At 49.4% G+C, this 10,756-nt stretch overlaps 2 protein-coding genes across 6 annotated transcripts; both read right to left on the reverse strand.

The window, feature by feature from the left end:
* Positions 1-561: 561 nt before the first annotated feature.
* LOC101131594 (CMP-N-acetylneuraminate-beta-galactosamide-alpha-2,3-sialyltransferase 1-like) lies at positions 562-3,178 on the reverse strand. 2 transcript variants are annotated; one of them, XR_004069197.3, is made up of 7 exons: positions 3,070-3,178; positions 2,571-2,933; positions 2,235-2,422; positions 1,953-2,151; positions 1,752-1,800; positions 1,533-1,652; positions 562-697 (listed from the first exon to the last, which is right to left on the reverse strand). XR_004069197.3 is itself a non-coding variant. In XM_055373400.2 (6 exons), the coding sequence occupies exons 2-5, from the start codon at positions 2,877-2,879 to the stop codon at positions 1,753-1,755; spliced, it is 744 nt and encodes a 247-aa protein (XP_055229375.1). In that variant the 5' UTR covers positions 2,880-2,933; positions 3,070-3,178; the 3' UTR covers positions 1,461-1,652; position 1,752. The 2 variants fall into 2 exon arrangements, 1 of the variants encoding a protein (XP_055229375.1); XM_055373400.2 differs by lacking the exon at positions 562-697 and having other exon boundaries at positions 1,461-1,652.
* Positions 3,179-6,536: 3,358 nt separating this feature from the next.
* C21H20orf173 (chromosome 21 C20orf173 homolog) lies at positions 6,537-9,240 on the reverse strand. Of its 4 annotated transcripts, XM_063702287.1 has the most exons (6): positions 9,110-9,222; positions 8,631-8,990; positions 8,267-8,445; positions 8,017-8,110; positions 7,796-7,847; positions 6,537-6,811 (listed from the first exon to the last, which is right to left on the reverse strand). In XM_063702287.1, the coding sequence occupies exons 2-5, from the start codon at positions 8,937-8,939 to the stop codon at positions 7,821-7,823; spliced, it is 609 nt and encodes a 202-aa protein (XP_063558357.1). In that variant the 5' UTR covers positions 8,940-8,990; positions 9,110-9,222; the 3' UTR covers positions 6,537-6,811; positions 7,796-7,820. The 4 variants fall into 4 exon arrangements, with proteins under 4 accessions (XP_063558357.1, XP_055229378.1, XP_055229376.1 ...); XM_055373403.2 differs by lacking the exon at positions 7,796-7,847 and having other exon boundaries at positions 9,125-9,240; XM_055373401.2 differs by lacking the exon at positions 7,796-7,847 and having other exon boundaries at positions 9,110-9,223.
* Between the last annotated feature and the right edge of the window lie 1,516 nt (positions 9,241-10,756).

Below are 10,756 nucleotides of genomic sequence, written 5' to 3' on the forward strand. Positions count from 1 at the left end.
AATTTTTGTATTTTTAGTAGAGATGGGGTTTCACCATGTTGGTCATGCTGGTCTTGACCTCCTGACCTCATAATCTGCCCGCCTTGGCCTCCCAAAGTGCTGGGGTTACAAGTGTAAGCCATCGCGCCTGGCCTAAAATTTCTTCTTAGTTCTTTTTGTCCACAGAGACTATCCTACAAAGAATATACAATCAAGGTGTTGAGTTTAAGGAACTTGAAATAAATTATTTCTCTGGTGTTTATATTATCAGTTAAATATAGTTAGGTCCATTTGATGTGTTTTCAACTTCAGGGTTCACTTTTTTCTCATTTATTTTTTGGTAAGATACAGCATAAGAGAGTCACATGGTGATAAGACAGAATCAGTAATAGAATGTAGCCCTTTAATGCCACCAGAAATCCAGAGAGAGAAATAAGCTAGGGTTTTATTCAGTAGCAGAGTAATCTCCATCCAGGGTCTGCTTGAAGCCCTAGTCCCTCTCTGACACCACAAGGTCCCCTTGGCTACCTGTCAAGCCTCCTGGGGACTCCACTGGAAACATCTCAGCCGTAGACAGCAATCTTCCTCTCACACTGCAGTTTCAAGATGATCTGGTATTCTGCTGGGAAATTTTGCATGGTGTTCTCAAACCAATATTTGTCATTCCAGTAATGGGACCACCTTTTGCAATGTCTGCCCCAAAACCAAACGAGGATACCTGAGAGATTGGATAAGACAAAAGATGGTGGTGGTGTAACGGGCTGGATCCTGCCCTGCCCCCATGGAACACCTATCATGCCTTCAGCACCACTCACTCAACCACTAGTGTGCCAGGCTTCCTCTTGGAGCTGGGAGGAGAATGGAGTTCACCTTCTTCAAGGAAGACAGACTCTAAATACTCATAGTGACCCCAGAGCCCAGAAAAGAGAGCACCAACTAGTTGTTCTTCATTATATATTGAGAGAAGAGAGGATTCCCCTGGGAGACAAGGGAAGGGCATTCCAGGCAGAGGGAGCAAGGTGTGAGAAGGCGTGAGGCAGCTGGTATGTCTGGAGAACCCCAAGAAGTCCAGTGCGGGAATCTGGGAGAGAGGAGAGGGAGAGAGGAGAGGGCTCAGATCATGTAGGGTGTTGAAAGCTAGGCAGAAAGTTTTAGATTTAAAGGGAAGTCCCTGGGAAGACAGATTTTTTTTTTTTTTTTTTTTTTTTGAGTTGGAGTTTTGCTCCTGTTGCCCAGGCTGGAGTGCAGTGGCATGATCTTGGCTCACCGCAACCTCCGCCTCCCAGGTTCAAGCGATTTTCTTGCCTCAGCCTCCCAAGTAGCTAGGATTACAGGCATGTGCCACCACGCCTGGCTAATTTTGTATTTTTAGTAGAGACGGGGTTTCTCCATGTTGGTCAGGCTGGTCTCGAACTCCTGACCTTAGGCGATCAGCCCGCCTCAGCCTCCCAAAGTGCAGGGATTACAGGCATGAGCCCCCATGCCCAGCCAAGAAGACAGAAATTTTGAGTGGCAGAGGAGTGAAAGTCTGTGAGTTGCAGGAGATATCTTACCTGGTCACAGGTATGCAAGGCATACAACAGAGCCACAAACTCCAAGGACGGATACTGACCATGGTTCTCCAGCCAACTTTCCTGGATATACCTGAGGAAGTAGAGGCTGATCACCAGCACCTAGGAAGATGGAGAAAGGGACTGACCTGAAGCCTGTCCCATGGCTACCCACTATCATGTTGTCCTACCACTTTCCCCTTTCCTTCCTGGGACCCTCACCTTATCTTTGCTGTCTTCGGTTCCACCAGGAACCTGAACCGTCTGAAATCTAAAAAGAAATTGAGGTTTGGGAGGATTTCAGAGTCATTTGACAATGAGACTTCAGCCTTAAGTAAGCCTTGGGGGTGCCCCAGTATCCAGCCAGGGTCTCTTTGGAGTTACCTCTGTCACTCCCTACAGTGACCTCCCTCCCTGACATACCCAGGGTTTTTTTTGCTTCCACATGCTTGTCTGTTTATGCAGTACACTTATGAACCACTCCAGACCAGATGAATTCAACGGAAGCAGCAGCAGTTGGGTACCGGGGTCCTGAGGGCTGGCAATCCCAGGGTACATAATGCGCATGGTGGTCCTGTTCCCCACATCTGCCTCAAAGCCTCGGGCAGGGGCCTGGTTCATCCTGAAAAGGAAGTTAGGATGGTCATTTAGAGGAGGAAAAGGCTTCGGCTTGGTCTTGGTCTCCACCTCCTACCCTGCACCCACCTGAGGACCACTTCATGTTGATTAATCCTGAAGCCAAGGCCAGAGCTCCGTAGAGACCTTGAGTTTCCCACCACTGCACAGACCCGGCAGTTGGACACCACATGGCCCAGTGGGCACAGGTGAGGTGCTTTAATCAGCTGCTGCTGCTTATTCTCAACCTCCTTCTCTGACTTGACCCTCTCGAGTCCCTAGGAGCATAGGAGGGAAGAATTTAGGGGCTTGACCCAGGTTCCACCTACCTGTGGAAGAAGGTTAGAGCCTGGGGCCTTGATGGAGAGATGGCTAGGACCTGGGGTTGGGTCAGGGACTGGACAAAGACCAAGTTTGCGCACTGACCAGCCACAATATCAGAGCATCATTGGACGTGGGATCTTGTGGCCTCTGTAGGGGTTCAACGGTACTGTCGAAGCGTCTGTCAAACCAGTCAGACTCGCCAGGCACGTGGAGGCAGGCAGAGCATGTCTGGACCTCAGATGAGCAGTTGCATTTTCTGGAAAAGTTGCTGGGACAGTGGCAGATTCCTGGGTGTATCTTGGCCATATTACGGAGGTCCTTCTGGCTGGAGTGCTGGTGTAGGAAGGAGGTGATCAGCCACAATGAAAGGACATAGGCAGCCACCAGGCCCAAACTCCTGTATCGAATCATGATCTCTGGCCCTGACGATGGTGCCCCTGGCAGACAGTAGATTGGCCCCAACACCTGGCACCGGGAAGGAGAAGAGGCTGGGGCCACAGACGTCCCCAGCATCCCCCATCTTAATGGCTTCCATCCCTCTCCCAACCCTTGACACTACACCTCCTCCCAAAACCTCGCTCCTGCCTCCCTGGCCACCTACTGATCACTACCAGAACTGCCAAAGCCTGGCCTAGAGGCAGAAAGAAAGGGAGAGAGGACACTTTTTGTGTTCTGTGGCCTCCCTGAGGAAACTGATTCCTAATGGGGTCTTCTGTGCCAGCCCAGTGATATCAGGGACTCATCACAGAGGCCACATTGTGACCTACTCCACCAAGGCCCCTCCTTCACCTTGGCATTCAGCCCAGTGCCCAGATGACCAGGGAGGTGTGGTAGTCAAGGGTCCAGGGAACAGGAGGGCACAGAGGGAGAGGTTGTATCCAGGCTGGGGTGGGTGAGCAGGAGGCAAAGAGGGAAACAGAAGGGCCACCTTGGCGATGGCTCACACCTGTAATCTCAGAGCTTTGGGAGGCCAAGTCAGGGGGATCACTTGAGCCCATGAGTTCAAGAAGGGCCACCTGGAATCTTCTGAAGAGAATTTACTATACTGATGAAAGAGAATATTTGATACCTTTAGCCCTTAACACCTCTCAGGGGTCGACTTTTTCTTTTTAAGAACTGTTTTTTTGTGTTTTTTGTTTGTTTGTTTTTTTGAGATGGAATCTTGCTCTGTTGCCCAGATCTTGGCTCACTGCAACCCCCGCCTCCTGGGTTCAAATGGTTCTCTTGCCTCAGTCTCCCAAGTAGCTGGGACTGCAGGTGCACACCACTGCGCCCGGCTAATTTTTTTTTTACTTTTAGCAGAGACGGGGTTTCACCATGTTGGCCAGGCTGGTCTCAAACTCCTGAGCTCAAGTGATCTGCCTGCCTCGGCCTCCCAAAGTGCTGGGATTACAGGTTTGAGCCACTGCGCCCGGCCAATCCAGTGTATATCTTACACTTATAGTGTATCTAAATTCAAACCGTTTTGTCAGAAATACGTGATTTATAAATTTGATAAAATTTTACAGTCAAAACAGATTTACATACCCAAGTTACAATAAGCATAGTGAAAAGTTTTCTAAGAACTGAATTGTTTTGAAATTTAGGTTAATTAAAATAAATTTAAAAATTCCTTCCTCACTTGCACTTGCCGCATTTCAAGTGCTCATCCATCATATTGGATGGTACAGAACTACAGGCTCATTTAATTCTAAAAGTCAACAATCTACTATCAGTGTTTACATTATTGTAACTAGATAAATATTTCCTATAGAGTTTGTAAATGAACTAAGACTACCTTTTTTTGTTCATGATAACTTTTTTTTTTTTTGAGACAGAATTTCGCTCTTGTTGCCCAGGCTGGAGTGCAATGGCATGATCTCGGCTCACTGCAACCTCTGCCTCCCGGGTTCAAGCAATTCTCCTGTCTCAGCCTCCTGAGTAGCTGGGATTACAGGTGTGCACCACCATGCCTGGCTAATTTTTGTATTTTTAGTAGAGACGGGGTTTCATCATATCAGTCAGGCTGGTCTCGAACTCCTGACCTCAGGTGATCCACCCACCTTGGCCTCCCAAAGTGCTGGGATTACAGGCATGAGCCACTGCGCCTGGCCTTTTGTTCGTGGTAACTTTCTAAGAAAGGGTGTGTAGGAGATAAAACTTCTAAGTTTGCATGTCTAGAAACACCATTATTCTGCTTGCAGGAGGTAGAATTGTGTTACTTAAAAAAAAAAAATCTTTAAGTTCTCACCCCTGATACTTATAAATGTGACCTTATTTGGAAATAGGGCCTTTGCAGATACAATGAAATTAAAATGAGATCATGCTGGATGAGAATGGGCCCTAATCCAATGACTAGTGTGTTTATAAGATGAGGGAAATTGGCCGGGTGCGATGACCCATGCCTGTAATCCCAGCATTTTGGGAAGCCAAGGCAGGCAGGTCACTTGAGGCCAGGAGTTTGAGACCAGCCTGGCCAACATGGCAAAACCCAGTCTCTACTAAAATACAAAAAATTAGCCAGGCGTAGTGGCGGGCACCTGTAATCCCAGCTACTTGAGAGGCTGAGGCAGGAGAATTGCTTGAACCTGGGAGGCAGAGGTTGCAGTGAGCTGAGATCATGCAACTGCACTCCAGCCTGGGTGACAAGAGCAAGACTCCATCTCAAAAAAAAGATGAGGGAAATTTGGAAACAGAAGACACAGGGGAGTATGCCATGTGAAGTTGGAGGTAGAAACTGGAGTGATGCCTCTGATGCAGGGCAGGCAATCCCCAAAATTGGGGCTTAGCCTGAGAGGGTTCTTGGCTTTGCCCTGATGCAATCCAGTGGTGTTAGCAACCTGTATTGAAGCAGCATTGCACAGCAGCAGCAGAGGTACACTGCTTCTTGTGGACAGGGCTACCCCATAGGCAGTGTGCCCAGAGTTAGCAGCTCAGCAGCAGCTCTGCAATCCTATTTATACCCACTTTTAACTACATGCAAATTAAGGGGTGAATTATGCAGAAATTTTCCAGGCACAAGCAGTCCTCCTGCCTCAGCCTCGCAACATGCTGGGTGTGAGCCACTGCGCCCAGCCAAAAGTCTGATTTTTTATTCTTTGTTAACTGTAGCAGTTGGATTCTTGGTCTTGGTCAACAGACTGGTAAACTTCAGAGAAAAACAATTCGCCGGCTAAATATTTAGTAGTTTACAGGATGATGCAAAAGCTAGAGAACCAGGCTCAGTCTATTATGAGATGCAAAACATGGCCAAAGACTACCCCAGGAATGGCCCACCTGGAATGCCACCACTGCTGCCAACACAACTGGGCCCTTGACACTGTGGTAGTCTTATTATGGCAGATTCTTTTCAGCTCTTTCCATTAGGAAGAGCAGTTCATTTCCCCACTTCTTGGATCTTGGATCACTTTATGACTTGATCTGACCAATGGAATGCTGCAGAAGTGACACGGTAAGGGCTAAGCACAGTGACTCACACCTGTAATCCCAGCATTTTGGGAGGCCAAGGCAGTAGGATTGCTTGAGCCTAGGAGTTCAAGGCCATCCTGGCCAACATGGCAAGACCCCCTTTCTACAAAAACAAAAATTAAAATTAACTGGGTGTGGTGACATGCATTTGTAGTCCCAGCTACTCAGGGGGCTTAGGTAGGAGGATCACTTGAGCCCAGGAGGTTGAGGCTGCAATAAGCCATGATTGTGCCACTCCATTCCAGCCTGGGCAACACAGCAAGCTCTTGTCTCAAAAAAAAAAAAAAAAAGAAAAAGCAAATTGGAACTGAGGCACCTAAAAAAACTGGGAACCTCAAAATGCTAAACCTTCTGTGAAAAGCTGGGCAAAAAAACAAAAAACAAAAAACAACCCTCACCCTCCGGCATGGGTGAAACAAGGAGGTTTACTTCTTTAATCGAAGTGGGTAAAGAGCCTCCCTCAACAACTCAAAGTCTGGGTTTGCACTTGGCATGAAATTGAATCTAAACTTATACCTCCTACATGATCCAGGGCACTAGGCAAAGAAATCAACTCAAATATTGCCCCTGAGATCTGGAAGGCACCTCTGGCCCATCCCTCCCAGACACTGTGGTTGCAGGTAAGACAATCAGGCCAGGATTTTATTCAGTACCAGACTGATCTTACAATTTCCTCCTGCCCTTTACCCACCCAGAAATAGGATTTGTATGGACTCAGCTAGGCTGAGCTTGTGTGAATAGTGAGCTTGTCCACACGCTAGCTGATGGATGACTTCGATTTCTGCTCCTGCACTAGACGTGGGCAGTATTTCCTTGGAGCCCTTGGTCTGATTATCCTCCTTCCAGTGATAGAAACACTTTCCTTGCTATTCTGATCCAAATCCAAAGAGGGTGACCTAGTGGATAAGAGAGGGACATGTGCGTCAGCAGGCAGACTCCTGTCCTCACCCCTGCCTCCCTTCACTCAGCATCTAGGATGACAGGTTGTCCCTGGGAGCTGGGAGGAGACTGGAGCTCACCTCCGGGAAACAGACTCTGGACACTCTCCTAGAGTCACTGAGGATCCCAAAAAAGAGAATGTCAACTCGCTTTTCCTCATGATATTGGAGGAAGAGAGGGGAACCCCCCAGGACATAAGAGAAGGGCATTCCAGGCAAACGGAATGGTGCGTGAGAAGGCATGAGGCAGCTCATGTGTCTGGGGAATTCTAAGAGCCCATTATGGGAGCCTGGGAGACAGGAGGCAAGGGGAGGAGTCAGAACATGTAGAGTCTTTTTTTTTTTCTGAGATGGAGTCTCGCTCTGTCACCAGGCTGGAGTGCAGTGGCGCAATCTCGGCTAACTGCAACCTCTGCCTCCCGGGTTCAAGCGATTCTTCTACCTCAGCCTCCCGAGTTGCTGGGACTACAGGCATGCCTGGCTATTTCTTGTATTTTTAGTAGAGATGAGGCTACCACCATGCCTGGCTATTTTCTGTATTTTTAGTAGAGATGGAGTTTGACCATATTGGCCAGGCTGGTCTCGAACTCCTGACCTCGTGATCCACCCGCCTCAGCCTCCCAAAGTGTTGGGATACAGGCATGAGCCACCACGCTTGGCCTACATGTAGAGTCTTGAAAGCCAGGCAGAAAACTTTAGACTCCATGCTGAAGGCATTGCGGAGCAGGAATTTTAAGAGAAGAAGATATAAGAATCTTTCCTGCCGGGGCACAGTTGTGCAAGACACAGAACAAAGCCTTGGGCCCCAGGGATGACCCTGACCCTGGTAAGACAGCCAGTTGTCCTGGTTGCACCTGGGGAGGAAGGGGGAGGGAACTGACCTGGGGCCCTTCCCACAGCAACCCACAGCCACATCCTACCCCTTTTCCTATTCCCCCTCACCGTGTCTTTGCTATCTTCTACTCCACTAGGGAACCAGACCATCTTCCAAAATCTGAGAAAGAATTGGAGGTGGGGGAGTTTGGGCCACAAGACCTGGGAAAGTCCTGCAAGTGTCCCCAGTAAGCCAATAGAAGGTCTTCCCAGAGCCCCTGCTGTTACTCCCTGCAGTGACCTCCCCTCACCCCCACACAGAGAATGTCTGGGGACACCTCCTCCATCACCTCATCACTTAGAGCATCTGAAGTCCACACCAGGTCAGAGAGCTTCCGCAGTAGCATCTCCAGCTGCATCCAGGAGCCCTGGTCGCTGGCATTCCTGGGATAGATGAAGCATTGTGTGTGGTTTGGTTCCCCACGTCCATCTCAAAGCCCTGGACTTGGGGCCCGCTTCATCTTGGGAAGGGGAGCAGAAACTGATGGAACTGTGGGGCAGGCCTGACCTTCCTGCTCCCGCCCTCTCCCCAGCACCCACCTGAAAACCACGGGGTATTGGTCGATGTCGTTGCCAAGGCTGGAGCCCTGCAGGATCTGTGGGCGCCCCAACAGCACACAAGTCCCACAATAGAAATCAAAATGGCTCACTGAGAGCCTGGGAATCCCTTTAAACAGCTTCCTCCACAATTTCCCAAGCTCGCTCCCTGAGTTCATGCCCTGGAAACAGCAAGAGGGAGATTGGGGGCTGGGCCCAGGGGAGAGAAAACAGAGCTGGGTGGGTGAGATCTCCATCCAGAGGCTGTGAAGACAGGGCCAAGGGCAGGGATTTGGGCGGAAAGTGGGAGATGGGTGAGGCCCGGGAAGCATGGGGGATATGGCCGGGCCCAGTGTTGACCACTGACCAACCACCAGAGCACAGTGTCAGAGGTCATAGACTCTCTTGTCCTCATCAGGTACCCCATAGTCTTCCTGGAGCACGCATCAAGCCAGTTCCATTCGTCGGCTGTGTGGTGGCAGGAGGAGTAGTTGAGGGTCTCAGAAGGGCAGCCACACTTCCCGGAACTGAACCAAGGGCAGTCGCAACGCCGTGGTACCAAGTACATTCGTTTTTCCTGGGGTGCTGATTCAGGTGTCAGATCCAGATAGGGGGTCATCAGCCAGAGGATGAGCACCCAAAAGACCCACAGGACAAAAATCTGCCAGCGCTTCATGTCTGGCCCAGGCGGTGGCTCCCGTGGTGGGCTGTAGACTGGCTTGTCTACCTGTAAGGATGAGGGGCTGAGGCCACAGACAGCACCAGCTTCCCTCTGTCCTGTCAGCCTCCACAACTCCCCATCCCACCACCCTCCACCTCCTTCCAACCCCTCCTCTCCTGCCTTACTGTCCATTTGCTCACCCTCAAAACGGTCTCTGACTGGGCATGGGGTGGAAGAGGCCAGGGCAGAGAGACAGCATGTGGCTAGTCCTGAGAGGGGAAGGAATACCTCAGTGGGGGCCTTGCTGTCATCCCAGTTATATCATAGATCTCATCACAAAGTACACATTGTGACCTCCCTCCTTTAGCCTGCCTGAAAAAAGCCACCACCCTACCCTTTCTCTGACACCGAAATGACCTCCACTGGATGTAAGATTCATGAGGACAGGGGCTGACCTAGTCTCTCTTCTTCACCTCTGCAGCTCTAAGACTTAGAATCATTTAATAAATATTTATGGGATAAATAAACAGGGGTTGAGAGGGAACTTTTTTTTTTTTTGAGATGGAGTTTTTGCTCTGTCGTCCAGGCTGGAGTGCAGTGGCGTGATCTTGGCTCACTGCAACTTCCGCCTGCCTGGTTCAAGCGATTCTCCTGCCTCAGCCTCCCAAGTAGCTGGGACTACAGGCATGCGCCACCACGCCTGGCTAATTTTTATATTTTTAGTGGAGACAGGGTTTCACCATATTGGCCAGGCTGGTGTCAAACTCCTGACCTCAAGTGATCCGCCCACCTCAGCCTCCCAAAGTGCTGGAATTACAGGCGTGAACCACCATGCCCAGCCGGGAACTTTATTTTTAAATTATTATTATTATTATTATTATTATCATTATTATTATTATTATTATTATTATTATTATTATTATTTTGAGACGGAGTTTCACTCTTGTCGCCCCAGCTGGAGTGCAGAGGCATGATCTCGGCTCACTGCACCCTCTACCTCTCGGGTTTAAGTGATTCTCTTGCCTCGGTTTCCCAAGTAGCTAGGATTACAGGTGCCCGCCACCACGCCTGGCTAATTTTTTTTGTATTTTTAGTAGAGACGGGGTTTCCCCATGTTGGTCAGACTGATCTCCACCTTCTGACCTCAGGTGATCCGCCCGCCTTCGCCTCCGAAAGTGTTGGGATTACAGGCGTGAGCCACTGCACCCCGCCCCAGCTCGGAACTTTAAATATACTTGTGTGTGATGCCCTCTCTGGAGTTGTGTGACATCAACTCAATCCTCTCTTGTAGTCTCTAGACCTCATATCCAACAGCCTACTGAATTGCCACTTAGATGGCTCAGAGACATCTCACCTGAATAAGCCTGAGACTGAACCCAGGATTTTCCCTGTAAACCAACCCTTCCCAAAACTTCTCTGTCTCTTTTGTTCTGTTTGAGACAGAGTCTTGCTCTGTCACCCAGGCTGGAGTGCAGTGGCGCAATCTCAGCTCACTGCAACTTCTGCCTCCTCCGGGGTTCAAGCAATTCTCCTGCCTCTGCCTCCTAAGTAGCTGGGATTACAGGTGCGTGCCACCAAGCCCGGCTAAGTTTTTGTATTTTTAGTACAAACGGGATTTCACCATGTTGGCCAGGCTGATCTCGAACTCCTGACCTCAGGTAATCTGCCCACCTCGGCCTCCCGAAGTACTGGGATTACAGGCGTGAGCCACTGCACCCAGCTTCAAAACTTCTCTATCTCAATAAATGGTTCCACCATGTACCCAGTTATTGAAACCAGAACTCATGTATTATTAATTCCTCCTACTCCTATGATACCCAAATTCTTTTTTT

The sequence above is a fragment of the Gorilla gorilla genome, chromosome 21 (genome assembly GCF_029281585.2).
Source record: "Gorilla gorilla gorilla isolate KB3781 chromosome 21, NHGRI_mGorGor1-v2.1_pri, whole genome shotgun sequence".
Taxonomy (NCBI): domain Eukaryota; kingdom Metazoa; phylum Chordata; class Mammalia; order Primates; family Hominidae; genus Gorilla; species Gorilla gorilla.